At 50.1% G+C, this 15492-nt stretch overlaps 1 protein-coding gene across 2 annotated transcripts in view; it reads left to right on the top strand.

Annotated features, from left to right (window-relative positions):
- Positions 1-15492, top strand: part of SLC26A11 (solute carrier family 26 member 11) — a 257186-nt gene that overhangs the window by 35100 nt on the left and 206594 nt on the right. For both annotated transcript variants that reach the window (XR_011305180.1, XM_069655195.1), the window contains exons 2-4: positions 1129-1883; positions 6910-7102; positions 7262-7347. Coding sequence is in view for 1 of the 2 variants with exons in the window: in XM_069655195.1 (XP_069511296.1) it covers positions 1653-1883; positions 6910-7102; positions 7262-7347 (510 nt within the window). In the remaining variant the exon portion in view is untranslated. The remainder of the gene's footprint in view (positions 1-1128; positions 1884-6909; positions 7103-7261; positions 7348-15492) is intronic.

The following is a 15492-nucleotide window of genomic DNA, read 5'->3' as shown; positions in this document are numbered from 1 at the left end:
GTGCATGGTGTTGTAACGATCTTAGTAGTAACATGTAATATCGTGTACTAATTACTCTTGTCGTAGTTGATTGGGCTATTGCTAAAGCGATATAATTATTTTTTTTAATTATTTTTTAAAATGTATAAAATGTTCAAACATTTGATTCCTAGGACTAATGAGGGATCTGGCATCTTGGGCACCATGCCACATTGGGCCCCTACCCCAGCCTAGGGGCTCACACTGGCACATATTGAACTGGTAGCCACACTTGTTAGTTTGGGCTATTGGGTATTGCTTGTGACCCAATAAAACGGAACTATTGCATTAGAGTACATAGAGCGAGAAATGGCATATGAGGAGGAACACACAGCTTGTAGGTGTTGTTTGGTTACTTGCCCACCCATTGACTGCCCATGGCCATGCTAATCCCTATGGCCATTCCCACCCAGTTTCTGCCCCTCCCCGCCCAAAACGTCTCCTCATGGGAACTGTTTGTGCTTGTTTTAAACCAGCCTTACCATCAAACTTTGCCCTCGAAGTGCCTACGAGTGTTTTTTCAACGCAGTCTTCTGGCAGTTAATAATTTGGAGCTGTAAACATACTACTGGTGTAATAAAAATGTCTTAACTGGGTCTGCCTTCAGCGCTCTCTGTGTGTCCTACACTGAAGTTTTGTTAAAAACAAGCATTGGCAAAGCCAACAGTTGTGGCTTGTGTATAAGTATTAGGCATTTGCCAGGCGCTGCTTTTAAGTGCACGGGTCCTCGCACCATTTCGAACCTGCTACCATCAATGGCCAGGGAACACCACTATAACTGTGCCTGGCAAGTGCCTTTTCCATGCCTACACAGAGTTCCAAACTCCTGCCATTGTCAATGCTTGTGTTTCCTTGCCTTGACCGCTAGTCAGTCAAAGGTGTCGCAGCAGCACTACTGCCTCAGCCGCTGCTCGCCCACAGCTCAGGATGTGCTGGTGCAGGAAATAAGCGCAACTCTTGCAAACCTACGCAAAACTGAACCATTGTCACAGACGAATTCACGTACTGTTTAAAAGTTCCCAAGATCTTGTTAATGGGCCCTCTTTAAGCTGTTGCTTGTGCTGTTTGTGTGTAGTGTATTAACTCTGACTGCTTGTTTTGCCTTGGCAGGCGCTGGCTCTGCAGTACCGATGGATGCCACGCAGGAGAGGTAGGACCACGCTGCTCAGTGGATCTCTGCCCCAGAACAAGCTTCGCCCAGGAGGCGCTCAACAACAACAGACTGCACCGTGTCCAGCCGCCAACGAAGAGTTCGGGATCCCTTCAAAGGGAGCCTGTGGTCACTGGCAGACCAACTGTGACTTGTGTGCTGCCGCTCGGGGGCCCTGTTCAGAAGGTTCCTGGTTCAACCCGATGAGTGCTTGATGCTTTGAAACGAAGCCTATGGCTCCTTTCAACTTTCATCCACCTGAGTTCTGGGGTGCCTCCTTCGCCAGGGGATGCCCTCGGCTGAGATTCAGAACTTCGGCTTATCCTCACTGCTTGGCTGCTACCTGCACACCTGATGTGTGAATGTTCCGTGCATGCCTTCCCCTGACCTTCCGGTTTGATCACACCGGACGCTCAGTCTGCCTGGGCGCCATCTTTCTTTTCACCGCGAGTGCGGCCCTGGTTTACAGACCACCCAGGTAGCTATGGAGTATTCGGGTTGCTCAGCACAGGGGCAGACCCTGGGATGGACTTGCCAAGGCTGGAGAAGCCGCTGCTCCTCCCAGGCATTGCGGAAGAGATTTCCCATCCTGCAGTGGCTCCCCAAGTATTCTGTGCAGTGGCTGCAGCTGGACGTCCTCGCTGGCCTGACCGTAGGGCTCACTGTAGTACCTCAGGGCTTGGCCTATGCAGAAGTGGCCGGTCTACCTGTCCAGGTGTGTAGCCTATGTCTAATCTTGAAATGATGGTGTAAATGGTGTGTTTGGTCTGGTTGACTCATCACATTGCTCGAAGTCACCTATTTTGGCGGATGGAATAAGTCATGAGTGTGGACACCTGCTTCAACTGTGCATGGCCATAAACCCCAGAGTGTTGTCCTGCATCCAAGTAAAAATGGTGTGAAATCTCTTCATCACATTATCGGGGCTCTGTGGAGTAGCTTGCACTGTGTAAAGCTCTGGGTTCCCAGTGATGTCTCTGACATCTCTTGATGTTCTAGTTGTTCCTTTAATGAAGTTCCAGTACATCTTTTATGTTTCATATGTCAAGTTCATCAGAGCTCCAGGCAAACTTGCACCGGCATCCTCCCAGGTAGGTTACATCTCACCAACTCTCTCACTCAGAACTCTCAACCATACAACAACATCCTCACCAGCAAGATTCCATGTCACTCACTCAGCATTCTACTCATTCTGCAAAGACAACCTGGAAACCTAAATCACTACACAATGCTTTGGCTCCTTTTCTCTGTGTTGAGGGTAGTTTGTACTGCTGTGACACGTGCATTCCCTGGATTCTCTAGTGCTACTGTTGCTCTGTGTGTGTATATTGAAACCCGCATTACTCCTGCACAGGTGTGTAACTGTTCTATGTGTAATGAAAGCTTCTCTATACATACAGTATATTTTCAGGGATTCAAGTGGAGAAGCACCTCGGGTGTAATGTATCGCGCGACCAGCATTTCTTTTCAACGCAGATTGTGGGTACCGAGTTGCCATCACTCTCGGACCCCCCAAACCTCACCAAGCCTTCATACACATTTTATTGTGTTTGTTACTGCCGCTCGTTAATATGGCCGAACATGTTGTAGGAGATTCTGCAGGTTGGATTGCTTAAAGAATCCCGACCCACTGCAGACCCCAAAACGAGGACCAGCTTTGAAACTGCGCCATCCCTGCGGTTTCTGTGGATATCTGAGGAGAGAGCCAGGGTGGGGGCAGGTTCTGAGTCAAACAAAGGGGGTAGCTGGGGGCACTCTAGTGGGTGGGCCAGGAAAGGGTCCCTTATGGGATGTAGTTTCCTCAGGCAGAGATGGTAGTGGTTTTTCCTGTTAACACGATATGGCGTAATTTAGAGAAGCCTCGTGCAGTATTCCTGAAATACCGCGCTAGAGTTGGGGAAAGTCTTCGTGCAGGCATGGCGTATTTTGACAGGGAAAACCAGCGTCACCATAAGGCGGGAAGTGGTGAATGTATACGCTGTAAGGAACTCATTGTGTAAGCAGTCTTTGAGCTTCGCCGCAGCAGGTATATATGGGTGCCAGCCTTTCTTTGTGGTGTTGAATCAGCTACAGTCAATCTAGAAATCTGAGTACACCCATTTCGGGCTACTTTTTGTGTTCTCAAATCCAATCGGCCTGGAGGGGGTGTAACCCTTATCTTCCCTGAGTGGATCCCTACCTCTCTCATTCCCACTCAAGCTTACTCCTTGTTTGAATGCTTAGTCTGCAGGCTCTCTCTCCTCTCTCCTTCTCTCTCTTCTTCTCTCTTCTTTTCTCTCCTTTTCTCTCTTCTTTTCTCTTTTCTCCTTTTCTCCTTTTAACTCTTCTTTTCTCTCTCTCTCTTAGCCACTCTCTTACTGTTGCTACTCTCTACCCACCCCCTGGTCAAATCACATATTTTCTCTCTGAGTGGGCTGACGTCCCCTCTTCCCTCTTGGCCTCAACCAATCAACTTCTCCTCCTTGGGAATCTCAACATTCATCTTGATTCTACCTGTCCCTCATCTTCACTCTTTCGCGTCCTCTGTGATTCACTCTCCCTCTCCATCCTTCCCTCCGGCACGACTCACTTGGCTGGCCACACACTTGATGTCTTGATCTCATCCGGCCTCCCCCTCACTACCCCACTTACCACTTCTCTCTCCTGGAGTGATCACTGCCTCCTCTCCTCTCATCTCATTTCTCCATCTCTCCCCCCCCCCCCAAGCCAAGTCCACTCCTAGATTGCCACCCACCTTCTCAGATATCCGGCCCATGAAGTGTGTGTCAGTCGAGGCCTTCGCTGCAACCTTCTCCCCCCCCCTCCTCCACTCCAGGCTGACTCACACCCTGACACAGCCCTCTCTCTTCTCTACTCATCTATTTCTGCTACTCTTGATACTCTTGCCCTCGTCATGAGGATCCGTTTGAAGTCCAAAGTCAAGTGCAATTTTGGTGCGACTCTGACCTAGCTACACTTAAACGGAAGTGTAGGGTGGTGGAGAGGAAATGGAGGGCTTCTTGCTCATCCTCTGACAAACTGGCCTGCCGCCTACTCCCAAGGCAATACCGACTTGCTGTCAGCACTAAGAAGAGAGTCCACATACAAGCCCGCATCTCTGCGGCATCTAACTACTCGGCCAAACGTTTCAAAATCTACAAGGAGCTGGCCAACCCTGCTACAGTCTCCGCCCCTCCTCTCACCTCTCGGGAACTTTGCAATGCCATTGCCTCTCACTTTATCTCTAAAACCCAGGACATCCTGTCCACCCTCTCCTCTGGCCCCCCTCCCTCTCCTTCTCGGCCTGCTGACCCTCCCTCAGCTACCCCTCATCCCCTTTTCTCCTCCTTTCCTCTTTTCTCCCCTGATGAGATATCTAGACAAGTCAGATCTATGAAAACCTCATGACAACCGGTCCATCCCTGTTCCTCTAAAACCATTAAGGACCACATTGACACCCTTGTGCCGGGTCTTGTTGATTTCTGCAACCTCTCCTTTGCCTCTGGCTCTTTCCCCTCCCCTCTTAAACACTCCCTTGTGCATCCTCTCCTCAAGAAATCCACTGCTGATCCATCATGTCCGGCAAACTACCGCCCAATTTCCATTACTCCCTTTTTGGGTAAGCTCCTGGAAAAGCTGGCCATCTCTCAGCTTAATCTCCATTCTGACTCTGTTGGCTCCCTCCATAACCACCAATCTGGCTTCAGAGCTGCCAGAAGTACGGAAACTGCTCTTGTGAACATCTGTGAAAACCTGCTCTCCAACCTTGATTCTAACATTCCCTCTGTCCTCATCCTACTTGATCTCTCCTCTGCATTCGACACGGGCAACCATACCACCCTGCTCAATCGTCTTTGTGACAACCTCGGTATCACCGATCAGGCTCTGGCTTGACTGACCTCTTTTCTCTCTGATCGACTCTCCCAGGTACAAATTGGGTCGTTCCTATCTTCTATCTCGCTCTCCACATGTGTTGTCCCCCAGGGGTCTATCCTCTTGCCCTGGCTTCTCAACCAATACCTGGCAACTCTCGCTTACTGCATCTCAATGTTCTGCTCAACTTTCCAGTGCTATGCTGACAACACCCAACTCATTTTGAGGCTTCCTTCAGCCTCCTCCTCCCCTTCTCTCATCTCCGACTGTCTAGTCGCCATTCAAAATTGGTGTGCCACCAATGATATATGTCTAAATACCAACAAGACTGAGATCCCCCTTATTGGTACACCATCTCCATCCTTTCCTCTCACTCTCTGGCCGACCTCCCTTGGCCCTCCTCCCACCCCCACCTGCCTAACTAAGAACCTTGGGGTTATCTTTAACTCTACACTTTCCTTCTCGGCACACATCTCTGATGTCTCCAAAAAATCTATCTTTTTACTTCACCTCCTTAGAGGTACTCTACCTTTCCTCTCCTTCCCTCAAAAGGTCACTGTCTCCCAAGCTCTGGTTCTTTCCAGACTGGATTACTGTAACAGCCTCTTTCTAAATCTACCTGCCTCGACTCTTTCCCCCTCTAGAACTAATCCAGAACAGGACTGCAAGACTTGTCCTTGGCCTCAAGCCCTGGGATCGTATCTCTCCAGCCTTGAAATCCCTTCATTGGCTCCCACTGGGTGCAAGGATTAAATTTAAAACCCCCTGCATTGTCCACAAGGCTTTCTGGGGCCTGGGTCCAAAATACCTTCAACTATCCCTCCGTAATTACCTCCCCTCTCGAGCCCTTTGTTCCTCTACTTCTTACTCCCTCAGGATTAGTCATTTTGCAAAAAAACGAGCTCGGGGTAGATCTGTCTTCGGCTGGTGCCTCCCTTTGGAACAGCCTCCCGGCCACCTTGAAACTTGAGGAAAAACATCTTCGGTTCCGGAAACTTCTCAAGACCTTCCTCTTTGCCTCTGCCTTTGCCCCCCTTCTTCCCTGTTGATCTGTTTCTTCTCTTGGCACTGTGCACCTGGCCACCCTCTGTTCTTTTGGGCTCAGAACTGCTGACCCTGCCACCCTTCTGCACTGCCTCCAGGCCACCATCTGCACTGCGGTTTTGTATCTGTACCCATACAGTCCTCCTCCCACGTTTCTTCTGCACTTATCAGATATAACTTTCTGACTAACTTTCACCTGCCACTTGCTGGCTGCACTACCGTGGTTTATCGCATTCATTTATTATTTATTCTATTTAATATTTATTTATGTTTTCTCTCCTCTGCCTTGCACTTTACACTCCTCCCCCTTTCCATGCACTTTTCCCCCATTTTCCTTTCCCATGCACTTGCGCTTTCTTAAATGTCACTGGGCCTAGTAAGATTGCTGTTTTTCTGTTTTTTTCCTCCCTTGTTCCCCTCCCTTTTTGCCTGATCTCACTCTGAAACACTTGTGTACGAGCACGATATAAATAACATATCATTTTGTTTATCATTTAATTTCTAAACAAGTCTTCTGTTCCACATGTAAGCATTGTAGTGGGTGAATACACTGGCTGCAGAGCGCCGTAGAGGGCAAACGGGTCGGCTAATACACAGCGGCCTACAAACATGTCACCAGTGTAGTGTTTCGCATGGGTGAAACTGTCTGATCTGAGCTGGGTACCGGTCCTCCTTACAGGCGAGGGTGGTCCTGGGGTAGGGGTGGAAGGGTGAGTGGGGGCTCGGTACTGGTGGTCTTCGTACCCATATTTGGCAGCAGTGTCTGTGAATGAGGAGCCATGTGACCGATCTGATTTGCTTGTGTGTTTCGGGTGCCCTAAATCTGTGCTTCTCTCTCCGAGCAGTATGGCCTCTACTCCTCTTTCATGGGCGGCTTCATTTACTGCCTGCTGGGGACCTCCAAGGACATCACGCTGGGCCCCACAGCCATCATGTCCCTCCTGGTCTCCTTCTATACCTTCAGTGACCCCAGCTATGCCGTCCTGCTCACCTTCCTGTCGGGCTGTATTCAGTTGGCCATGGGCCTCCTACACCTCGGTGAGAATTCTGAGTTGCAGTTCAGTTTCTGGTGATGGTGGGATGTGTTTGTGTGCGTGATTGGGGGAGGGGGAGTGAGCAGAATGGTGGGAGATATGGATGGGATATATAGCTTTAAACTCTTTTAAAGACCACTCTCCAAACTCTTCCTCGTTCCAGGTTTCCTACTGGAGTTCATTTCATACCCGGTCATTAAAGGATTCACCTTGGCTGCTTCTCTGACTATTGGCTTCAGTCAAGTCAAGGTAAGTTTGGGAAACCACCAGCAGGCATCAGTCAAGTCATGGAAATGGTTGCTGCAAGTCTGCATTCACAAAACCAAGCTAACCCGGCTTTCTAACCCACAAAATACTCCCATACAACCGTGCCTGATACTCCTATCCCTGACCTGTCTTCTCTCGTACCATCCCCTCAACACCTTACTCTACTGGCTGTTGAACATACATCATACATATAGTTTTATGCCTAGTGTTCTGTAGTCCCATGGTGGAGAATGTGACGGAGGACAGCCACCTGCTCTGGATGCAGTCCCTGGTGAAGGTATACGCTCGTTACCCAGTCCAACCCTAGCAGCGTTGGTCTAAACCACTATAGTCTCCCTGAAACTCCTTGGCAACCTGATAAAATATCGCTCTGACGGGAACCAGTGTAAAGGCTGTAGAAGGATTCTTGCTGTCCTCTAAGCACCCACCTTAGGCGTCCATGGATTTCCCCACGCAAACACGCGTGACACTCGCGCAGAAAAGAGCAGATCCTTTTCGTCTCCCCTTGGGACCCTGCATGAGTCAAAACCAGGAAATCCTGAGCACTTCTGGTTCGGCACAGACGCTGGCATAGGCAGTGGTCCGCCAAAGAAATCTAAAATGGTGGATGTGGCCGAAGTAAACTCGTCAGGCGGAACCACAGGTGATCCAGTAGCAATTAGCCACACCTCAAGGCCCTGTTGTCCACAGACCCCTTTCCCAAAAGGGTTGGCAGGCATGCCCCTCGCACATATACACACTCAAACAGTTGTACAGCCTGGCCCCCTTCCCTCAAGAAAATAAAAGGGACGAGAGAGGATGATCATGTTGGAGTAAGGCTTTCGGAGAGCAAGATGAAAGGTAGAACTTGGCGATCTCGCTGTGAGGAAAGCAAGCCAAAGAAGGGAGGAGGAGAGAAATGAGAAGAAAGGAGAAATGCAGAGCAAAGTGGGAAGGCGGAGAGAAAGAGCAAAGTAAAGGGAGCAAACGGGAGGAGGAGAGAAATAAGGATAAAAGGAGAGCAAAGAGGGGAAGGAAGAGGAGAGAAATAAAGAGCAAAGAGGGGAGCAGGAGAGAAATAAGAAGAAAGGGAGAGAAAAGAGGTGAGTAGGAGGAGAGAGGCAAGGGACAAAACAGCAGACATAAAGCGAATCTCCCAACCCTCGACCTTGTCCAAAAAGGAAGCGGTGTTAGAAAGACCTCACAACACACCTCCAAGACTGTGAGAGGGAGGCCTCTCCAAACAGCTCACCCCTCAGAAAAGGGACAGACATTGAGATGTGTGGACCAAGAGATAATGGTAGCTCTTGGGTCGGAGGACATTTCGATGACTAGGAGCAGCTTATTTTAAAACTGAAAGTCTTCTAAATGGGTCCTGCAAAGCTGGCAGAGGCAAAGACGAGCACAAAAGGGTCCTAACAAAGAGAACGCCATAACTCGGGTCTTCTTTAGCAACAAGGCATATCTCGCAACGAGGCATATCTCCTAACAAGGTTGCAGCAGAGAGAGCCTTTTGGGGAACGCGTAGTGCAAGCACGCAAGGATCTTTTATCAAATGGGTTTACGTAGCAGGTACATTAACCGCATACAATAAACATAACTAGGTCAGGAGCATTAATGTACCAAATATGTGTTATTTTAAGAAAAAGCAACGCAAGCAGTCTGTCCCGTGGTTTCTCTGAGTGCTACCACATGACTTCCTCCTTGCACAATGCAAGATCATACTGATCCAGCATTGTCCGCAATTTCAAGTTAAAACAAATTGTCATTGGTTATTGAAATACAAGTGCCACTTCAAGTTTTAATTGAAATGCATTGAACTAGATGCATATGGTTTTTGTCGCAGCAGGAAACTGGAAGTTTGTTCAATCTGACTATTTTAGATTGGGCGTCTTTAGCGATTACAAATACCTTGACACGATGGAGAAGGGAGTGGTGGCCAGTTTCTCTGGTTCATGTCCTAATAAACAAGATATTTTAGCAGTTGACAAGTTTGATTGTCGAGGGAGCAGTCTTTGCGTGTGGTTAACTGAGACTGAGGAGTTCAACATAACATATTTACACAAAAGGCAAAGTTTAGGCTGAGTGAAAGTGTCTCTCTCTCTCGGCCCAAGTTTAGAGGCTTCCTCCAGACTCTTACCGACATCCTCGTTGTCATTCAATCTCCACCATATTGGACCTTCCATATGGTCTCTGTTCTTTCTCCTTTTTCCTTTTTACCCATAAATGGTAGCACCCGATTCGATGCCCTCTTGGCCCCCTTCCACTCATCCAAGACCATCATTAATGTTTACACAAATAGCACAGTCTTGGTCCAAGGCCCTCAGGCCAACCTCCTCCTCTTTAATAGACGCTTTCTGTGCCTTATCAACTTCATTTCTTCTCCTGCTTTCCCTTCCCTCCCCTCTTTGGCTCCTCTGCCTCCTTCTTCCTCTGCCACCTCTACGGCTGCCTGCGCTGCTTCTCTGGCCACCCTGTTGCCTTTTTCCTCTGCCACCCCCACTGCTCTTCCTTGGCTAACTTGCCCTCTCCTCCTTCCACCCCTGCCCATGGTCAGGGGCCTTCATCACTTCATCAGGGCGTACCTCTGACCTGTAACCCTCCACGGAAGTCTTTCAAAGGTGGCAAACTGCTCTACATTGCCACTCTCGCTCAGCTGTCAAACACTCCTCTGACATCTGCCGTCTCCTGGAAGAAATCATTCTGGATGTCCTCTGTCTGACCAAGAAAAGGTTGATGGCCAACTCTGTCACGAGCTTTGACACTCTCCTTCCTGATGGCTACAAGAGTCTCTCTGCGCCCAGAACCAACCGTCGCGGTGGGGGTATAGCCTTGATCTTCCCGGAGGGGATCTCTGCTTCTAACATTCCTATACAGGACTAGTCCTTTGAATGCCTGGTCTGCGGGCTCTCTCTCCTGGCCTGTCTCTCACTGTGGCCACTATCTACCGGCCGCCCGGCTAGGTAGCTACCTTCCTCTGAGTGGGTGGATCTCTCCTCGCCTCTACCTCTCAACTTCTCCTCCTCTCAGACCTTAACATCCACCTGGATGCTTCTAGTCCTTCTCTAGGGCTCTTTCACAACCTCTGCAACTCCCTCTCGCTCTCTATTCTTCCCTCTGGCCCGCCTCACTCCGCAGGGCACACTCTGGACGTTCTGATCTCCTAAGCCCTGCCCCTCTCCAACCCTCTCACCACTCCTCTCTCCTGGAGTGACCACTTTCTCCTGTCCTCCCATCTCTTTCTCTCTCTACCCCTCAGGCCAAGCCGACTCCAGCACTGCCACCTACCTTCTCGGTCATTCGACCCATGAAGCGTGTGTCAGTTGAGGCTTTCGCAGCTACTTTCTCTCCTCCTTCTGCACCTTTTGGCTGACTCACATCCTGACACAGCCCTCTCTAACCTCCATCTTTCTATCTCTGACACTTTTGATATACTTGCCCCTATCAAGAGGATCTGCTTGAAGCCTAGCGCAACTCTTGGTAATATTCAGACCTCGTCACCCTCAAGCGCAAGGTGGCTGAGATGAAGTGGAAGGCTACAGGTACACCCTCTGACAAACTGGCCTTCTGCCTGCTCGAAAGGCAGAACAGACTCTGTCCTCGCCAAGAAGAGATTGCATAATCAAACCCGCATCTCTGCTGTATCTAACAACTTAGCCAAACTCTTCAAAATCTGCACGGAACTGGCCAAACCCTGCTGCAGTCTCTACCTCTCCTCTACCTCTTCCTTCCCAGGCCCTCTGCATGGCCTTGGCTTCTCATTTCATCACTAAAACTCAGGACAATCCTGCCCACCCTCTCTTCTTCTTCTTCCTCCTCCTCCTCCACTCCTGGCCTGCCCGTGGCCTCCTCTCCTCCTCCCTTTTCTTCCCTTCCCTTGTTCACCCCAGACGATGTTTCTAGACCAGTCCGATCTATGAAAATCTCGTCAAAACAGGTTCTTCCCTGTTCTTCCAGAACCATGAAGGACCCCATCAACACCCTTGCTCTAGCTCTGGCCAATTGCTGCAACCACTCTTTTGCCACTGGAACTTGCCCTCCCCTGAAGCACTCCCTTGTGCACCCCTTCCTTAAGAAGCCCTTTGCTGATCCTTCCTCTCCGGCTTACTATCGCCCGATCTCCATCACTCCTTTCCTGGGCAAACTCTTGGAAAAGCTGGCCATCTCCCAGCTAAACCTTCGTGCTGAATCTGTTGGTTGTCACCATGACAATCAGTCTGGCTTCAGAGTGGCTAGAAGCACAGAAACTGCTCTCCTGAACACCCCGAAAGACCTGCTCTCCAACTTTGACTCTAATCTTCCTTCTGTCCTCATTCTCCTTGATCTTTCTTCTGCTTTCAGTCAACCATGCCATCCTGCTCAAGCGCCTCCTTGATAACCTGGGTATCACTGATCAGGCCTTGTACTGGCTGACCTTTCTCCCTGACTGACCTTCTCAGGTCCAACTTGGGTCCTTCCTCTCTTCTATGTCTCCGTGTCTTCCTGTGGTGTTCCCCAGGGGTCTAACCTCTCTCCTTGGCTCCACTCACTCACCGCTGCTCTCTTCTCCAACTTTCAGTGTTATGCAAATGACACTCGGCTGTCTTTCAGGGTCCCCTCGGTCGCCTCTACCCATTCTCATTCCTGACTGTCTATCTGCTATTCAGGAGTGGTGTGCCGCTAATGATCTCTGCCTTAATACCAGTACGACAGAGATCCTCCTCATCGGAACACCAGCTCCCTCCTTTACTCTCTCTCTCTCGCTCTCTCTGGCCGCCCACTTTGAGTCCACTTCCTGCTCCTACCTATGAGTCTAAGAACCTTTGGGTCATCTTCGACTCCACCCTCTCCTTCTCGCCTCACATTTTTGACATCTCTCAGAAGTCAAACTATCAGCTGCACCTCCTCAGAGGTAATCTTCCTTTCCTCACTTTCCCCCAGAAGCTCCACTGTCTCCAGAGCTCTGGTCCTCTCAAGGCTGGACTACTGCAACAGCCTCTTTCTAAATCTTCCTGCCTCTACTCTCCGTCCCCTACAATTTGTCCAGAACAGGCCTGCGAGACTTTTCACTGGCCTCAAGCCCAGGGATCATATCTCTCCAACTCTGAAATCTCGTCATTGGCTCCCAGTGGCGGCAAGGATCAAGTTCAAGAACCTCTGCATTGTCCACGAGGCTTTCTGGTGCCTGAGTCCACAATACTTCCGACTCTCTCTTCCTATGTATCTCCCTTCTCGAGCTCTCTGCTCATCCACCTCCAACTCTCTGAGGATCAGCCACTTTTCCAAGCAGAGAGTTGGGGGCAGATCTTTTTTTGTCTGGGGCCTCCCTCTAGAACAGCCTCCCTGCTTCTCTCAAACTTGAGCAGAACCATCTTCAGTTCCAGAAGCTACTCAAGACCTTCCTCCTTGTTTCCGCTTTCTCTCTTCTTCTTCTTCCCTGCTGATGACCTGTCCGATCCACGCACTGGTCACCTGGCCAGCCTCTGAACTTGGGCCCAGTCCCCTGCCTGTCCAGTTGCACCTCGCATTGCCTCTTGGCTCCCCCAGCACTTGTGGTCCTTATCTGTAACCCTACAGTCTGCTCTCTCTGCACTTTGAGCCACCCGTTGGCTTCACCCTCTGATTACCCGTACTTAGCCACCCGCTGGCTGCACTTTGTTACCTGCACTTCTCCACCCCAACCCCTTTTTAGACTTCTCTCCTCCCACCTCCCTGTGCTTGCATGATCTGAATGACACTAGGCCTAGTAAGATCGTTGTTTTGTCCTCCCTCTGTTTTCCCCTCCTTGTCTTGTCGCGCCTAGAAACACTTGTGTACAGGCATGTTATAAATGCCATATCATATATAATTCACTGATGTCAGCTGACCAAATTGATCTTCTCCCGCGGCTTCCTCTGCTATTCTTATGCTGATGACGTGCAGATCCTGGTCCATCTTGGTCTGTCCATCCCCGAGTCAGCCACCAGGTTCTGCGCGTGTCTTGGGGTCATGGGGGAATGGATGCAGAACAACTGACTCAGGTTGAACGGGGAAACGACAGAGCTGCTGGTGGTGGGCTCTTGTTTCTGGACCACAGACTTCTGGAGTCCTTTTCCGATACCTGTTTCCATTGTTAAATGTTATGTTATGTTATTTTGCATTTATATAGCGCCTTATATACCATTGGTATGGTCTGAAGGCGCTGGTAGGTTGAACGCCCTTGGGAACCGAAGATCGGGTCAGTAGAGAGAGGAGAGAGAGTTCAAAGGTGCGTGTGCGCACCAGGTATGTGTGCAGCTGGTGGGGAATTCATGTGGTAGCTGCTTCTTAGCGGTAGGTGTGGTGGTTGAGAGATCAGGAGTATGTGTTCGCTCTGGCAGGATTTATCCCGACCGAGTGTGGCTGCGTTAGGCCTGAGGAGAACGACTGGCTGGGGGGTGTGAAACCAGCAGTGTTTACTTAGAGTGATGGGGAGTGAGCGGGAGATGTTGATATGAGAACAGTTATACCGAATGGTGTCATAGTATCTCTGTGTTCTAGTTGAGTGGTGGTGTAAAGAAGAGAGTAAGCGTGGGGTGTGGTATATGCCCTTTCAAATGTTCCCTGCATTCCAAAGCGTATTATGTACGTCACGCAATTCTATGCGATCAGGTCCGTTCTATGCAATTTTTATTCATTTCAGGCGTTCAGGATTGCCCTACACACTCCTGTCTGCTCGACACATTCAGTCACTCTAGTCCGCCTTGCGTGCTCTAGTCTATCCCTCATTCTCAAGTGTGCCCCACGCATGCTCTCATGTATTCCATACGCATGCACTCCAGGGGGGGGGTGAGTCGCATCAGAGGTGTGTTGAGCCATGAATCAAAGGATTCAGGGGTTAGTTGGTGGTTGAGACGGCAGGTAGGTGGTGGAGACTGGAGGAGTGCCTCGGCTAGGTCCGGGGTGATTATTAGTTTTTTCTAGCATTTGCGTAGGTTCGGAGGTTCAGATACGAGTACGGGAAGGGGGTCGGGTGAGTGGATGGCGAACGAGAGAATTAAGTGATCGGACCAGATGATAGGGGTGGGGGGCTTTAAATGAATCAGGGTGTTGAAGCTAAAGATGGCATCAAGAGTGTGTCCTTTATAGTGAGTCGGGCCGTTTATGTGGGGTTGGAGATTAATTGCATCTAAACCGTCAACCAGGGCGTGTCGTAGGGTTGGTGGGGATGTCGAGCCATATGTTTAAGTCTCCAAGAAGGGTGAGGTTGGGATGGTTTAGTTGGAGGGTGGCGATAGAATCGAAAAGGTTGTTTGCGAATGTCTATCGTAGCTAGGGGGCCTGTAGATTATTAGGAAGCTGTGTGAGAGCGACGGGGAAAGGGATAGTTTAACGAGGAGAGATTTGCAGGATGGAATGGAGGGTTGGTTGTCGATGATTGAGGTGCGAGGGAGAGATTTGAAGACGAATGCTACCCCCCTCCTCTGGACGGACGGTTCAGTGGGATGAGGGAGTAGTCAGGGGGAAAGGCTTCATTAGTGATTGGGCCGAAGCCATCTGAGAACCAGGTTTCAGTGATGAAAACTAGGTCTGGTTTGACAGAGGCGAGGAGGTCAAAGATGCAATGTCTGTTTTTTGCTACAGATCGGGCGTTAAATAGGATACAGTTCACATCGGCAGGCAATGTGGCGGAGAGAGTGGAGGGAGAGGGGTAGGGTGGGTGATGCTAGATGGAAATAGTGGGCGAGCAGAACATTTGGCAGGCTTCGGGCGGGGTTGGGTGGCTGCATGTGATAGGATGATCGGGTTTGGGTTGGGGGATTTGAAGGTGGGGTGTGGGCGGTTAGGAGTTTCAGTTGCAGTTGATGAGAAATCGAGGGAGAGGGGTTTCAGGAAAGGAGAAGCTACGGGGGAAGGAGGAGATTGCGGGAGAGAGGTGGTGGGTTGAGACAGGGGAGGCGAGGAGTGCTGAGAGATTGAGGGGGACCAGGAACGATTCCTCTTTAGTTTCTTTGCTGCGATTGGTGTGTGAGAGAGGGTAGGGGGGGGTCAGAGGGGAGAGGGAAGCAGCTTCGGTTCTTGCTAGGGCTAGGCGTGCAGTTTTTAGGGAGGGGAAAGGGTGCGGTCGGTGGTGGAAGGTGGCAGGGGTATGAGGGCAAGGCGGGGGGTGGGTGATTGCAGGGTGGGGTGAGCCAGGTATGAATGTGAGGG

Source organism: Ambystoma mexicanum, chromosome 3q (assembly GCF_040938575.1).
Source record: "Ambystoma mexicanum isolate Mex_15411 chromosome 3q, UKY_AmexF1_1, whole genome shotgun sequence".
NCBI lineage: Eukaryota > Metazoa > Chordata > Amphibia > Caudata > Ambystomatidae > Ambystoma > Ambystoma mexicanum.
Note: the sequence above shows the minus strand (reverse complement) of the source record. Positions and strands in the feature narration are given on the sequence as shown.